This window comes from Canis lupus, chromosome 15 (assembly GCF_011100685.1).
Source record: "Canis lupus familiaris isolate Mischka breed German Shepherd chromosome 15, alternate assembly UU_Cfam_GSD_1.0, whole genome shotgun sequence".
NCBI classification, from domain to species: Eukaryota; Metazoa; Chordata; class Mammalia; order Carnivora; family Canidae; genus Canis; species Canis lupus.
Genome location: NC_049236.1, coordinates 50,966,333 through 50,981,455, shown reverse-complemented (window position 1 = coordinate 50,981,455; position 15,123 = coordinate 50,966,333). Strand labels below are relative to the sequence as shown.

The following is a 15,123-nucleotide window of genomic DNA, read 5'->3' as shown; positions in this document are numbered from 1 at the left end:
GTGAATTATATATGTGCTGAAATACTGACTCCTCCCTCAGCCTTCAGGGAGCCAGGGAGAGCCAGGCTATACTCTGGCATACAAGTATATAATTTTCTATGTGTGCCATGATGCAGAAAAGTCTGGAAACCTTGCCTAAAATACTATCTCATCCTAGCAGAAACTGGAGTTGGCCAACTGACCCTCTCTCTGGATATTTAGGCCTTATTACCAACTCCTCTGTTCTTATGATCCTGCTTCAAAAACAGTGCATCAGAGCTCCCTAAAAGAAGGGAAGCCTAAACATTACGGAGCTGTTAGTCCAATGCTATCACAGACATACAAAACAACAACAACAAAAAAACAAAAAAACACACACACACACACAAAAAAACACTTTTAGATGAGAATATAGCAAAGATACTGCCATATTTTCACAAAAGATTTGAGCTATTTCCAGCAACAGCTGCCTATAACCACCCTAAGACAAAGGTTTAAAAATTATGAAGAGGAGAATAAGAGAAGGAAGAAAAAAGCGAAAAGGAATAAAAGAGAAAAAGAAAACATAATACTTTTGTAGACAATAGCTGAGAATCTGCAAGAGCTGTTCAGTGGCTTCCATGGCTGCCTGAAGCTAGTAGACCAAACATAACAAGATTACTTTCAGATTCTTTTGTTTTATAGTCTTTTTTCATACATCCTAGAACTAATGCTGGTGCGTATCTGACTTTCAGACTGTCATGGTCCCTAAGTCATCATCTTTCATATTATGTGCAACTGCTCTTTCCAGTCTGTACATATATTGTTAGTTTTTTCATCCATAGCCATATTATCTTAAATTCCCTATTGAGGGGTGCCAGGTGGGGGGGTGCAGCCAGTTAAGCATCTGACTGTTTGGTTTCCACTCAGGTCATGATCTCAGGGTCGTGAAATGGAGCCCTGAGTCAGATTCCACACCCAATGTGGAGTCTTCTTAGGATCCTCCCTCCCTCTCCCTCTATCCCTCCCTCTTGTTTTCTCTCTCTCAAAATAAATAAATGAATCTTAAAAAAAAAAAAATTCCCTGTTGAATTTATTCCTTCCTTCATCCTGAATTCCTTACTCCATCCCAAATTTATCATTCTTGGATGTATTTATACCTCCAGACTCTGCTACAAAGTCAAGTTTATTACTTAAAACCTTTTTCTCACTTTCCACTTCTCATGTCATAATACACCCACACACTCTACATACACACAGACTTTATATCCATCCCCATGGGAAAACTCTACCAAATAAACACTCCATAGACTTTCGTCAAGTTCATTTCTTTTTGTCATGACTTTTAGATATGACATTCAACAAGGTGTTCATCTACTGAAAATTAATAAGGGGAAAACTATGTAATAGCTGATAGGAAGTAAGCCAAGATACCCGCAATTTATGCCAAAAATAAAGTAAAGGAAATATGGTAGAAGCCGTCTAGAGTAGTTAAGAGCTCAGTCTGGAGTCAAACAACCTACGTTCAATCCTGGCTCCACCAGTGTGCCTGAGCAGATTACTTTGGCTTCAGTTAATCACTTAGTTTTAGCTTCTTCATCTATAAAAATGGAGATTTTAGCGACCTTTTAATGTTGCTGCGAGGATTAGACGAGATAATCACATAAAGCACTTAGCATAATGCCTGGCACACGATAAGCAAACAAATGTTAACTGTTGGTATGGCGTCAAATATAACCTATGTGCTGACTTTGTCATTACCTTAGAAAGAAACTAATTCAGGATAATCTACTCTTCATAAAGTTACATTTTCTGCTTCTCCAAGTGAGGATCCTAGACATCAGGAAATTTTTTTGATTTTGTGAGAAGAATCTGGTCACCCTATAAGCTGTATAGGTCTCTTCAAGTTCTAACATTCTAGGAAACAAGTGCCAAACCTTCGCAACCAAATAGGTAAGTTCAAGTACATACTCTAAACTCACAGTAAGTTGGGAGGGATACTAACTTATTTACATGAAAGAACAATCATTAAAATACCTAATATAGAGAGGGAAAGGGGATGACAAGCAGTAACATATCAAAAGTTGAAGAACTACACTACTGAAGCATCTTATTTGCCATTCCTAGCAAAGCCAAAATCTCAAGTGATAAAACAGGAAAATGAAAGCAAAGGACAACTAAAATTAAAGTTTTTAAATCTGAACTGTACCTACTAGTTTGGTGATATTTAATATGTATTAAGTAATAACATAAATGCATTAATTTATAAACCCATTGGATCTCCACAGCATTGGCCACAAACAGCTATCCCTAAAAAGAAACCTCAAAACCACAAATCAGGAACTAATAAACTGGCACTCTCACTTCCTTCTCTAGGTCTAGGATGGAATTTAGAAACAGTGACGTTTTGAAGTAGTTAAGAGATTTCAGTGTAAAGCTAGAATCTCTGCATTCTACTCTCCCAATACAAACTATCTACAGTTTGTAAAAATAATAGCAACACAAAAAAAAGGTGTCATTAACATGAACAAGCCGCTAAGGAATGGTTTTTAATCTATCTGGAGACTGTATTGTCTCCTTTGAGGATGTGATTTTTTTTTTTCTTTAAATGGACATTCTCCCCCAACGCACTCAAAATTCTGCACACAATTTCAGGGGTGGGATGAGAAGACCCCTCATGACTGTGGACCCCAAGGCATAACCCAGGATTAAGGCAAACAGATTTATTAATTTGAAAAGGAATACCAGTAACTGAGGCAGAGATGTTCGTTCAAAAAAGAAAAATTGGAAATATTTTCTATTTTCTCAGATAATGAAGGTTAGACGTGGTGGTCAGGAGAGGGTGTTGGTCACGTTGAGCAAAGAAAACAAAACAAAACAAAAATAAGAACCGAGTTAGAGAAATCACGTTCTTTTAATCCAGGAGAAAACAAAGAGAGGAGTTAGAAATGCTAAAGGGGGGGGGGGGGTGGCTTAAGGATTAGAAGGAAGCGTAAACTATAAACTTTTTGAGATCAAAGGGTTCAAGAAGGAAACTTAATTTAAAAAAAAGGAAGCAATAAAGTAAAAAGTGAAGAGCGTCTAGAAACTCCTTTAAAAAAAAAAAAAAGTCTTTGCATTTCCATTTCCTAGACACGTAAACAGTAACTTGGCAAGGAGGAACGGAGGAGGAGAGGCTGCGCGACTTCGCTCCCCAGCTCCAGCCTCCCCGCCGGCCCCGGGCAGCCAGGCCGGGGCGCTCCGCTGGGCTCCTCCCTGCGCCGCCGCCCGGGAGCCGCTCGCAGGGACCATCGCGCCCCCGCGCCCCCCGCCGCGGCCGACAGGAAGCAGGGGCTGCAGAGCGCGGGGCGCACAGGTGGGGATGGGCCCGGACCCCTCGGCGGCCCGCCCGAGACCTGCCCTCCGGCGCTCGCAACGAGGGGGCAGCGCAGCCCGCGAGGCCAGCCCTCCCCGAGCGCCGGCTGCCGCGGGACGCCGAGGGTCGGGCCCCAACGGCACAGCCCCGGGCCGGGGGTGCCTAGCGCAGGTCCGCCCCCGCCCCCGCCCCCGCTTCCCCGCGGGCCGCTCCGCCCTCACCTGTCTGGGGGCACCCGGCAGCTCGCCCGTCGAGGCTTATCCCTGCGGCCGCTCAAGCCAGGCAAGAAGCGAGCGGAAACGCGCCCTGGGCCTTTCCCTTTGCCCCTCCCCCACGCACCTCGATCCGCGGGGGCGGGGAGCGACTGCCGCTGTCACAGCCTCTCGCCGACCAACCGCGAGGACACCCGGACCCGCCGCCTCCCGACCCGGCCCGCAGCCCCAGCGCCGAGAGCAGCGGAGCCGGAAGTGAGGAGGCCGGAAGTGGCGTTGTCCTGGGCCCCGGCCGGCCTCTCTCTCCCTCCGTCCGGCGCGGCCCGGCCACGTCTCGATGGTGCCAGCGCGCCTCCCTCGGGGCCGCCCCCGCCCGGAGCCGGCCCCGCCCCCCCGCTGCGGCCCTAGCAACCACATCCGGGGCTCCGCGGGCGCTGTTGCCCGGGTAATGGGCTGGCTGCGGCCGGATCGCCGAGGGGCGTGCGCCCGGCTCCTGATGCACCTGCGGGATCCGGGAGCTTGCGGAAGGGCGCGCGGGCCCGGGCTTGAGTGGTCGGAGGTCTCCCGGAGCCCTCAGCATCCCTTGCTTCTCACTCACGCACCCCAGCTTCACGCGTTAGGCGTCCCCCCAGCAGACGGTGAGCCGGTGGCGGGGGGGTGGAGGTGCACGTAGCTCGCCGCCACGCATATCGCAGGAGAGCCGAGCTGCTTCCTCAGCTGCCGGAGAGCAAGTGGAAAGTTTTTCCAGCCCCGTGGGGGGCGGGGGGAGGATGCGGGAATGCGGGGTGCGGGCGCCCGACCCTCGCCTCCCCAGTGCCTGGAGCGCCCCGCTGCGGCCACGTCTTGCAGCCCACCCTGCTCGGGAGGACCAGACCCCCGGCGCGGCTTCCCTGAGCTCTTGCTGCCTTTGTGGTCGCTCTGCGCCGCTGGATCCCCGACACTTCTCCTTCCTGCTCCTGTTTTCTTATTCTTGATTTGCTCAACCCCATTTCTTCTTAAGTAGATCGCTGCCCCGGGTACGGCAACCGCGGAACACTCCTTTCTCTCTGAGCCCTTTTGTAGTTTGCTAAGTTGAGCCCCGCACTGCGCTGTGGATCCCCGCCCGTCCCCGGCCCTGAGTGAGGGAAGGTGCGGCTGAGCCGGGGGGCTACACAGACCTGAAGCTCATTTGCACACAGAACCTACAGTCGCTGCATCCACGGACATCTCTCATCAAGGTCCTGGACTGCCCTTCCTTTGCCGGCCTTGCATGCTCACTTTTGCAGCCATTTCACTTGTAGAAGTGCGAAGGGTAACTGTGCATCCCGTGGGATTTACTCTTCTTTAGATCGTACCTCTCATCTGCTTTTGTCTTACAAGTGATGAGACATTTTTAATGGCCAAGCGCCCAAAGACAGAAGTCGGCCTTTACAAATTCTAGGGAGTTGGAGCACAATGAATCATGCATCCCTGGACACATATCTTCCCCCATGTCCGTGAACGGTAAACACCCGTGAGGACACAAACGTTTCAAAAGTAAATAACCATATTTATCTGCTGAGCTCTCCAAGTGTGAGCTCTCACACTTCCTCTGACAAAAACAGTACTGAAGTCTCAAAACATGAATCTGTGTATAGAGGACCCTCATCTTAAGGGGCTCTGTCCTTAACCAAAAGAGCAAATGTATGTGCCAGTTCACTTAAATTATAACTTCAGGACTGTAGTCTTCTGTGGACTTTTCTGTTCAAAGCCATCCTGTTAATCTTCTCAGTTATAAGAAAAGGATCCCAATCAGAATAATTACTGCTCTTCCTGTAGGGGAACAGAATGGAACTTAGTAGCCAAATACAAGTTATTCTTGGTTTCTGAAGCGTAGTTGGAAGGAGGTGCATGGCAGTGCTCAGTGGTGCTTAAAAGATCTGTACTTAACTGGTTGAGTTGGCTGGCACCTTTAGGATTCCTGCCAGGTGTCTCTTGAGTTTGGGGATGCTTAGCATTATTAGAGTCAGTCTGACTATTAAATTGTTAGACTCAGGTGTTTCTTACATTGGAAAGGTGGACACTTGCATTAATTATTTGTCCTTAGCTGGATGGTTTCCTTTGCAGCTGCTGATGTTTTTTGATAGAGATTCTGATGGATTCAGAACTGCTTGGAACTCGTGCTAATTTCTGTTTGCGGGAGGTGCTGTTTATCATGTTAGGCACTACAGTCTAGTGTGATTCTGGTACTGCACATGCTTAGTCCTCATGCCTGTGCAAGGGCTACACACAGGATTCGTCTTCCCATGATTTCTGCTGCTCCGAGGAAACTTAGAATGTAAAGTTCACTTGAAGAAAACACTGGCAGCTACTTCAGCTGGTGATGGAAGACAGTGAAACTCTATGTGATTTATTTTGGAAAAAGGAAGCAGTAGCTGGTATTTTTCTAATTTGGGGGAAATTTTTTATGCTGACAGAAAGACCTTCTTTAAAATCTAACCCTGCTTAGATGGAGACCTACCTACCTTTCTTCCCTCCCTCCTTCCTTCTTGCCTTCTCTCCTTTCTCCCCCCCCCCCCCCTCTCTTTTTTTCTTTGCCCTAGAGTTTGGGGAGTTCTGCCTGCCCATTCTCTTTAGGAAGAATAGAAGATTACTGCTTTTCTCTAAAAACTTGGCATCTGTGTTTGGAGAGGTAAGAAAAAAGGTAATAGTTGTCTGCCATGTATGGTTATGACATGGGGATTATCTACCAATTTACCTTTGTACTGCTATTAGTTATTATTCAGCTTTTGAAAAATCAGGTGCCATTTGTTCACTTGGCTTGTGGGAACTCTGATGCCTGTATTTCATATATTGACCAGGAAGGAAAGGGGCCCAAAGGTTAAAGAATATTATTTTATTCTCTTCTTAGTGAATTAAATGTACACGCAACCTTTTTTCTTTGCTTTAGATGTTGAATACTGTATGCTGCTTATAAATATGATTTCCTCAAGAGAAAGAAAAAGGTGCTACATTTACATCCTTTCTAGGGGAATTCTGGTAACGTCACAGTAGTTTTATCACTCTCCAACATCGGTTCCCTTTTCATGGAGACATATTTAGTTAATGATTGCACAGTCTAATTCTTTGGAAACAAATCCTTTGTTACAGGATACTGATAAGTGGAACATTTAAAGAAGCCCGTGAATAATAGTTTGAGTAGAACATAAGAGTAGAAATTGTTTTAACTACAAAGAGAAAAAAACTGAAGTTTTTTCCATTCCATTATCTAGAATTAACATTCAGCATTTTGTCAACGTCTTTTTTCTATGCATATATATTTTTCTACATTTATTTAAGAAATTGTTATTTAGAACCTGTTTGCTGGGCACTAAGCACTGTAGGAATAGCCATGAGCCTCTGCCCTCATGTAACTTTCAGTGTATATTGGTTTTGTTGGCATACAGTTTTGTATTTTGCTTTTTTCACTTAATATATTATGGAATTTTCTTCATATCATTAAATATTCTCCTTCAGTGGCTCAGTAGTATTTTAGCATATATATTTCTTAAATTATTTACTTAATCCTTTTTACACATTTAGGTTCTTTCCTGTTTTGCCTGTAATTATAAAACAACAATATAAGGAATATTGTATGGTAAAATTCTAAGGTGACTTCCAATGATTCTCACTGTGTAATTCCCTCCAATATGAACATGATAGGACATCATTCTCACATGTTATATTACATGTGCAAGGGATTTTGCAGATGTAGTCAATTGACTTTTAAATTAATCAAAGGGGAGATAACCTGGATGGGTCTAAACTGATTATGGGAGCCTTTTAAGAGCAGGGAGTTTTCTCCTGCTGGTTGCAACAGAGAAGGCAGAGAGATTCAAAGTGTGAGAAAGATTTGGAGGAAGGTTCTCTATTGCTGAAATGGAAAGGGCCACAGTCAAGGACCTGAAGGAGGCCTCGAGGAGCTGGGAGCAGTCTCTGCTGATGGCCAACAAAAAAACTCAGGGACATCAGTCCTACAACCACAGGAAGTTAAATTCTGCAAATAACCTGAATGAACTCACAAGCAGATTCTCCCCCAGAGCCTCCAGATAAGAGTCCCGTTTGACTAACATCTTGATTTCCGCCTTGTGAGATCCTAAGCAAAGGATCCAGTTGAGCTCACCTGGACTTCTGGCCTGCAGAACTGTGAAATAATAAATGGGTATTGTTTTAAGCTATTAAATGCAGCAATAGATAATGGATACATTTGTAAGCTAGATTATTTTTATATGTATAATTATTCTTTGGGCTAACATCCTAGGTATGGACTTCCTGGGTAAAAGTTGTGCACATTTTTAAGGTTTTTGTATAATATTACTAATTTGCCCTTCATAAGCTTTGTACTAATTTATTTACCTCCTCACAACCTATGTTATCACATTCTGGCAAAAACTAGATACTGTCATTCTGATAGGCAAAAACAAAAAACAAAAAGGTATCTCCTGTTTTGAAAAAAGATTTACATTTCTCTTGTTACCAGGAGAATTGACTATTATTTTCTTGGAGTTCAGTTGGTAAGTCTTTTTTAGTGACTTGCCTATTCTTTAGTTAGCTTGACTACTGATATAGAGAAAATAGCATCTAACACGTAGTACAGTATTTTTCTGCTGTAATATTTTCAAGGAGTGGAATGATTAATGAGCTTAATCGAGAGAATGGGTACTTTTGAGATATACTAGCTCCTGCCATTACTCCTTGCAAGAAATATCCCAGACATTATACTGTGGAGAGTGGAAAATGTTAGCTTCATTGATTAAGTGATATTGGTGCCTTGTTCTTTTCTAGGGAAAAAGTCTGGCTTGTCTGGATTGACATTAGACATGTGGTTATTTCAGGAATAAAGATGTATTGTATATTACCATGGAAAATTGTAGATTTCACTACTGTTTTAGAAGGAAATATATACTGTTAACTCTCAGAAAACAACTAATATCTTCTTAAATAAACATATTATTTTCAGTTTGATCAAGATAATCACCAATCTCTGTGTATATTATATTGCTTTATTTGGGAGGGAGTATGGGAGGAAATTCAAGTGACTTTTTCTGTAATCCTTTTTATTTGAGATGAGGTTTATTTCTGACAACTGAAAAAATTTTTTCAAATTAGAATTATTTTAATAGATTAAGAAAAAAAGTACTAAAATACCCACGTGGTTCTGCTATGTTATTTGCCTGAAAGTAAGGGGCCGAGTGAGGGATCCCAGTGCAGCTCAGTGGGCCCAAAGGTGGGAGACTACGGAGTGCTCCCCCTCCCAACGCCCCCTGACTTCTATCCCTCTTGCTATTCCCAGCCCCCAGTTCCTGCAGTGGGAAACCGCAGTGGTGCTGCTTCGGTACTGGGGAGTAGAAGGCACCTGAAGGTTGGGTGACTGAGGATATGTGACCTTTAAACATAAAACACTGCAGAGTCGGGCAGTAGGTTGTGAGTGTCCCAGGCAGCTGCCAGGCCTGCTCCTCTATAGCACAGGCGGGTATGGGATGGCTGTTCCTCCAGCAGGGAAAGAACAGAAGACAGAGGAAAAGTTAGGAGAGTCCCTTTTTCTCTTGGGGCGTAGTTTTGTGTGATTTTTGTCTTAAAAAATTGGTTCTTTCTACCACAATTTCTGAAGGTTTGTATCTCCCCATAAGAGCAAGATATTTAAAAATGCTTATTTTGAAGTAATACTAGATTTATAGGAAATTGCAGAAAAATGTGCAGGGAGGTCCCATATATAAGCAAGGGTTTTTTTGGGTTTTTTTGCTTGTTTGTTTTTTAATTGAACGGTCAAAGCTTACTTACTTAGAAAGGTCAGCCCACCTTAACAGTGGGATAGAGTTGCTATTCATGTTCGCAGAATTCATAAAGGCCTATTCTTCTGCTCTTCCATGGAAGCTTGATAGTGCTTTTTTGTTTTGGTTAGGTTCAGATAGGCATTGAAAATGCCACCTTGGTTTGGTTTGGTGCTGGGGACATAGAGTGCATATTATCAGAGGAGGCCACAGCAGTGTGATTCAAAGACACTGTAATATAGTGAAAAGAATGGTAGGCTTTACATTAGTAAGCCTGGATACTGGACTGCATTCAACTGCATTATAACTATATAAGTTTTGAAATTCAGTTTTATCTTCTTCTTGAGTTGTTTGGAATACAGGAAGTGAAGGTGTTTGGAAACTAAAGCCCTGGGCTATCATAATTATTATTAAGACTTTTTTTCAGTAACACAACAAAAAAGCCTCCTTTACTGGTTGTAATTCCTATGATAAAAATTACTTCTTTTAGACAAAAAAGGCAGAGGAATTTTGACAAAAAGTCTTGTCAAAAAATTTTGTGCAAAAAATGCATATGACATCTTGAAACCTGGGAGGACAGAGAGAAAAATTAGAGGGATATCGTGCCCACACTATTTCACACAGTAATAACACCTGCTCATCAAATTAGCTTTTTACTTTGGCCTGCAGTAGGCCCCAAGCCTGTAGATTTTGGTAGGATGAGTGCCACGTGGGAAGGTAGGTGCAAGCCCATCTAGGGCTTTACACTCATTTGAATCTTCTTGAATGTACAATAACCCTGTGAGAAGCTGAAGCTTCAAATGGTTAAGTAAACTACCCAGGATCACATAAGTTGTAAACAGCAGAATCACTTGTCAACTCAGGTGTGTCTGTTACCAAAGCCCATATCCTTGCACTGTAATAAGCCCTTCACCTTACAGATAAGGAAGTGGAGGTCCTGAGACCGTAAGACCCATGGTCACTTTCCTTCTTAGTCTTAGTCTAGGTCTATTACTGCATTATTATATCCTCTTAATAATTTGCTCATTCCTATGCATTTTGTCAATTATTTCTGGCCTCTGTGCATTTGGCTAATGTGTCAAGTTGATAAAAAGTTACTAGGTTTGTAAGCATTTAGATAAAATAAGATTTAGATTTTTAAAATTTGTAATGGAATCACTTAATTTGATTTTTAGTGAAGCATTTTCTATCAGACTCCGACGAAGGGGACACTGTTTCCCATGTGCTATTAAAAGTTAAACCTTGTGACTACTGTCTGACTGTGTTTTTCTTTTAGAGAAGTCAGAGGGGGCAGTCTGTGACTTCATGTGAGAAATAGCCACCAAAGGTCTATCCAGCATCAATTTTAGTTCTTTAATTTTGGTAAGCGCCTGTTTTTAAAACAGATTAAATTTGCCTGAATTATTTCAGAAGTATATATTACAAAGCATTCAAAGCAAGTGAGAATTCAAATGCACAGAGCAGAGCTAGAGGGCTTTTTACAGAGGCCCTTTAGGAGGTAAGCATTTCTCCTAGGAGCTTTGGTTATTATATTTTCAGAAACATGTTCTCATTCTTTTCATTATTATTAAAAGCATAACTAATTAGTAGAAATATTCTTTTTGATATTCAATTGACACATCATTGCTAAAGTAGCTTTCTTTCTTTTTTTTTTTTTTTCTCTTTTCAAGAAGCAAAAGATACACCATCAAGTCCTAGAAGGATTATACCACTTTCTTTTCCGCCCTGAAGAGACTTGGAAATTAACGGGTAACATTTTGCATGAAAATTGCTGAACGCTTTTCCTTCTTATCTCGGCGGCCTTCTGCGGAGAATTAATAGGAGGTTGAATGCGCGCATGGATAAAATGGATCATCTTAAAGGATTGAAGTTCCAAAAATATATCAGCAGGACTGGACAGGTTTGACATAATGAGATTTCTATTTTAGCTTGACTTCTGGAACACTGAATAAACTATAAACTGAGCTGCGCACGTCCTGGGAAGGAAGTTTCTCTTCTACGATATTCTAGCTGCGTATAACTGCGTACAACATTTTTCTTATTCAGACCCTTTGAAAAAAGATATTTACTTATCAATTTCCCGAAAAATAGGACTAATAGACACTTACCAACTTTTAATATATGAAGCAGGACAGAAAGCTACAATTTGTATCATTTTGGAAAAGAAATCTAAAGAAACAGCCACCAGAAAGACAAGCAATCTCTACGTAAGCACTGGTGGAGATGGCAGAGGCTTCTGAGGATGCCTCAGCTCTGCCTATGACAGTGAAGAAAAAGAAAAGTTTATCCATTGAAGAAAAGATCGACATCATAAATGCAGTAGAAAGTGGCAAGAAAAAGGCAGAAATTGCAGCTGAATATGGAATAAAGAAAAATTCCTTGTCTTCTATTATGAAGAATAAAGACAAAGTTCTAGAAGCCTTTGAATCTCTGAGATTTGATCCGAAGAGAAAAAGACTGAGAACTGCTTTTTACACAGATCTAGAAGAGGCATTAATGAGGTGGTATCGAATTGCTCAGTGTCTAAATGTACCAGTTAATGGTCCAATGTTGCGTCTCAAAGCTAATGATTTTGCCCAGAAACTGGGACATAATGACTTTAAGTGCAGCAATGGTTGGCTGGATCGCTTTAAATCCAGGTATGGCTTAGTATTCAGAGCTCAACCTGTAGAAGCTACAGCTGTGTCAGTAGACCCTTCTGCCGTCTGGCACCAAAATGTACTTCCTTATTATTTAAATGATTATCACCCTAAAAATGTTTTTAATATAAAAGAGACTGGGCTGCTTTATCGAATGTTACCTACAAATACATTTGCATTTAAAGGAGAAACATGCTCCATCGGACAGTTATGCAAAGACAGAATAACTCTGGTGGTTGGGACAAACATGGATGGCTCAGAGAAACTTCCTTTGCTTGTCATTGGAAAAAACAAAACTCCACATTGTTTCAAAGGTATTAAATCATTGCCTGTGTGCTATGAAGCTAACAGAATGGCGTGGATGACCTCAGATGTATTTGAACGATGGATGCGGAAGCTTGATGAGAAGTTTCAAGCCCAGCAACGAAAAGTGGTGATTTTTGTTGATTCTTTTCCTTCACATCCAGAGGTAAAGAACCTAAAGTCCATTGAGTTAGCGTTCTTTCCATCATGTTTATCTTCCAAATTTATAGCTATGAAACAAGGTGTTATTAAAAGCCTTAAAATCAAATACCGACATTGCCTTATCAAGAAATTCTTAAGCTCTGTTGAAGGCAGCAAAGAATTTACATTTTCCCTACTAGATGCAGTTGATACTTTGCACCTTTGTTGGAGGGCTGTAACCTCAGAGACTATTGTCAAGAGCTATGAAGAGGCAGGATTCAAATCTCAAAAGGAAGAAAGTGACAGGACAAATGCAGAGACAGACACTAGTCTTGATTTGGTTGCCCATGCTCAGGCAGCAGGCGTGGAATTTCCTGAAGGCTTATCTATAGAAGAGTATGCTGCCCTCGATGATGATTTGGAAACTTGTGAAGCTGCACCAAAAGGTGATTCAGAATGGCCCGAAGAAAATAAATCTGAGGAAACCGGATTTTATACTTCTGATGAAGAGGATGATGGTGGATCTCTAGGCACTGAACTCCCATTACCATCAAAAACGGAGGCAATAACTGCTTTGGAAACTCTTAAAAATTTTCTTAGAAGTCAAGATATGAGTGATGAGCTTCATAACTCTTTAGCAGACCTTGAAATTTTTATTAACTCATCATCTAAGTAATTATTTGTGGTACAACAAATGAAGAGTAATAGCTTTTCTTAATGTATTTTATTATATAAGGTATATAAAAGGGAAAATACCACTTAAACATAAAAAATTAAAAAAAAAAAAACCCAACCTTTGGTTTAATTGCATATGTCTTTGACCTGAATAGCGAAGTTCCCTAGGTAAATTAAATAATGAGTAAGTAAAAAATAATAATAATAATAATGAGTAAGTAAATGAAAAATATGAATTTTAATATAGCAAGATTTGGGGGAGTAGAAAATATATTTTGGAGGCCTTGTACTTGAAATATGTGATATAAATGTCAAAAATCAAAAACACTCCAGCTATTTGATTATACAGGTTGAATTGGTGATTGCTATTTACTTTTTTTTTTAAGGCAGATCATGTTCTAGAATATTTTAATTCATCTACCTCGTATCAGAAATGAAATATCTATTCCTTAGATATTTATTTTTATAAAAGGCATATATTCTAGCCTTGTAGCAAGTGTTAATTTTAAATTATTTTTCTTGTAACTAGCTTATCTTGCTAAGAAGAAATTATGAAAAAGTACTGAAAATAAAGTGTGACCCAATTCTACACGAAAGTGATTAAAAATATATGTCTCACTACTTTCCAGTTATTTCTGTAGAAAGTCATTTGAAAGAGTATGACCTTATCAGATACTTTTTGTCATCTACAACTGGAAGATGATATGGATTCTTCCTAAATATTTGTATGTATATATGTGTTTAATAGAAAAATACATTACTTAAACATTTGTGAACTCATAATTTCTATTTTAATAAGACAACTCTTGAAAAGCTATATGAAGATATATATGCAGTTATGAGAAAAAGTGTCTTATGTGGTTCTTAGATAGTTTTCTAATTTTAAAGTTGAAACTTTTAATCTATCATTATTTTCCTGGTTTTACTGAATTTTCAGGAAAAGCTGAGTGTCTTTTCAGTATATTTTGATATATTTAATCATTTTTTTTCTTTTAAATTCAATGGCTAACATATTGAATTAAATTTGTTCAAAGAAGTTTTGTCTACAGACTATTAAAATATTGTATGAAATTATTTACTCTCCATAAAATAGTTTTTAAAAGTATAAAAATATAATCTGTCTGACTTTTCTGTTGTCAAATTTTAAATGCCATACTTATTTAACATACATAGTTTAGGGTACCTTTTGAAAAAGTGTAAAATGTTATACAGATTATTTTTATTTTAGGGATCATTATTAGTCTGCCAACAAAAGACCTATTTGGAAGGAAATATTTATAGAAAGTATTTTTATTGTCCATTATTGATTTACTCTGCTTTTGAGAGTTAGTAATAGCAAGCTTTAAAAATATATTCAAATTAAGAAAACTTCTTGTAGAGCAAAATATAGATTACTTAAACTTAATTGAAATCATTTTAATTAATGATTTGATTTAAAATTTCAGCATAGATTGGAACTGTGAACCTAAATCATGGACCTTAATCTCTCTTAAGAGCCCTCGCTATAACTATAACACCTGGCATATATTGAGTTTTGTTCAATAATTATTTTCTCTTTGTTTCTCTATACCATTTTGATACCAAATTTTTATTTAATCATTCCAGTATTCTATGACATAAGAATTATTACCTCCATTTTTATAGATGAGGAAATTGAAATCTAAAAAATATAATTTGGTTAAAATCTCAGAAACAAAACCAAAATGCAGTAGTTCCCTATCACTTATCCTATGTTCCTCTAACTCTGTACCACAATGCTGCTTTTCTATACTCCATAAAAGAAATTCTGTTGTTGTTTCCCTTGAGTTTAGGGCCCGAAGGATGAAATATTTCAAAGAATTTGCTGAATCTGTGTTGATAGCTCTGTTCACAAGATGTCTCCTGAGAACACTGTTACTAATGCAACACTCACACTTTCTGGGTTGGTAATTCTGTACAACTCTTAACACAGAGGTTCCAGTGCAGTTCTAAGGCAAATACTTGAAACAACTATAATATGCCCGAAGTGCTGAAAGTACCTACTATTCTTTTTCTTCTATGACATGATTCATTTTTTATTTCTGGGGCATAAT

General features: G+C 40.2%; 2 protein-coding genes across 13 annotated transcripts in view; one reads left to right on the top strand and one right to left on the bottom strand.

The window, feature by feature from the left end:
* ARFIP1 (ADP ribosylation factor interacting protein 1) overlaps positions 1–3,801 on the bottom strand; it is a 137,917-nt gene extending 134,116 nt beyond the window's left edge. For 2 of the 8 annotated variants that reach the window (XM_038559045.1, XM_038559048.1), the window contains exon 1: positions 3,535–3,664. The gene's annotated coding sequence lies outside the window, so the exon portion shown is untranslated. Of the gene's footprint in view, positions 1–3,534 lie in introns of all 8 variants that reach the window. The other 6 variants (XM_038559050.1, XM_038559042.1, XM_038559044.1 and 3 more) reach the window with 6 other exon arrangements.
* Positions 3,802–3,910: 109 nt separating this feature from the next.
* TIGD4 (tigger transposable element derived 4) overlaps positions 3,911–15,123 on the top strand; it is a 49,335-nt gene continuing 38,122 nt past the window's right edge. The window contains exons 1-3 of one of the 5 annotated variants that reach the window (XM_038559040.1): positions 3,939–4,163; positions 10,570–10,655; positions 10,964–13,233. In XM_038559040.1, the coding sequence (XP_038414968.1) occupies positions 11,517–13,052 (1,536 nt within the window). In that variant the 5' untranslated portion in view covers positions 3,939–4,163; positions 10,570–10,655; positions 10,964–11,516 and the 3' untranslated portion in view covers positions 13,053–13,233. Of the gene's footprint in view, positions 4,164–6,086; positions 6,176–10,569; positions 10,656–10,963; positions 13,234–15,123 lie in introns of those variants that run through there. The other 4 variants (XR_005370901.1, XM_038559039.1, XM_038559041.1 and 1 more) reach the window with 4 other exon arrangements.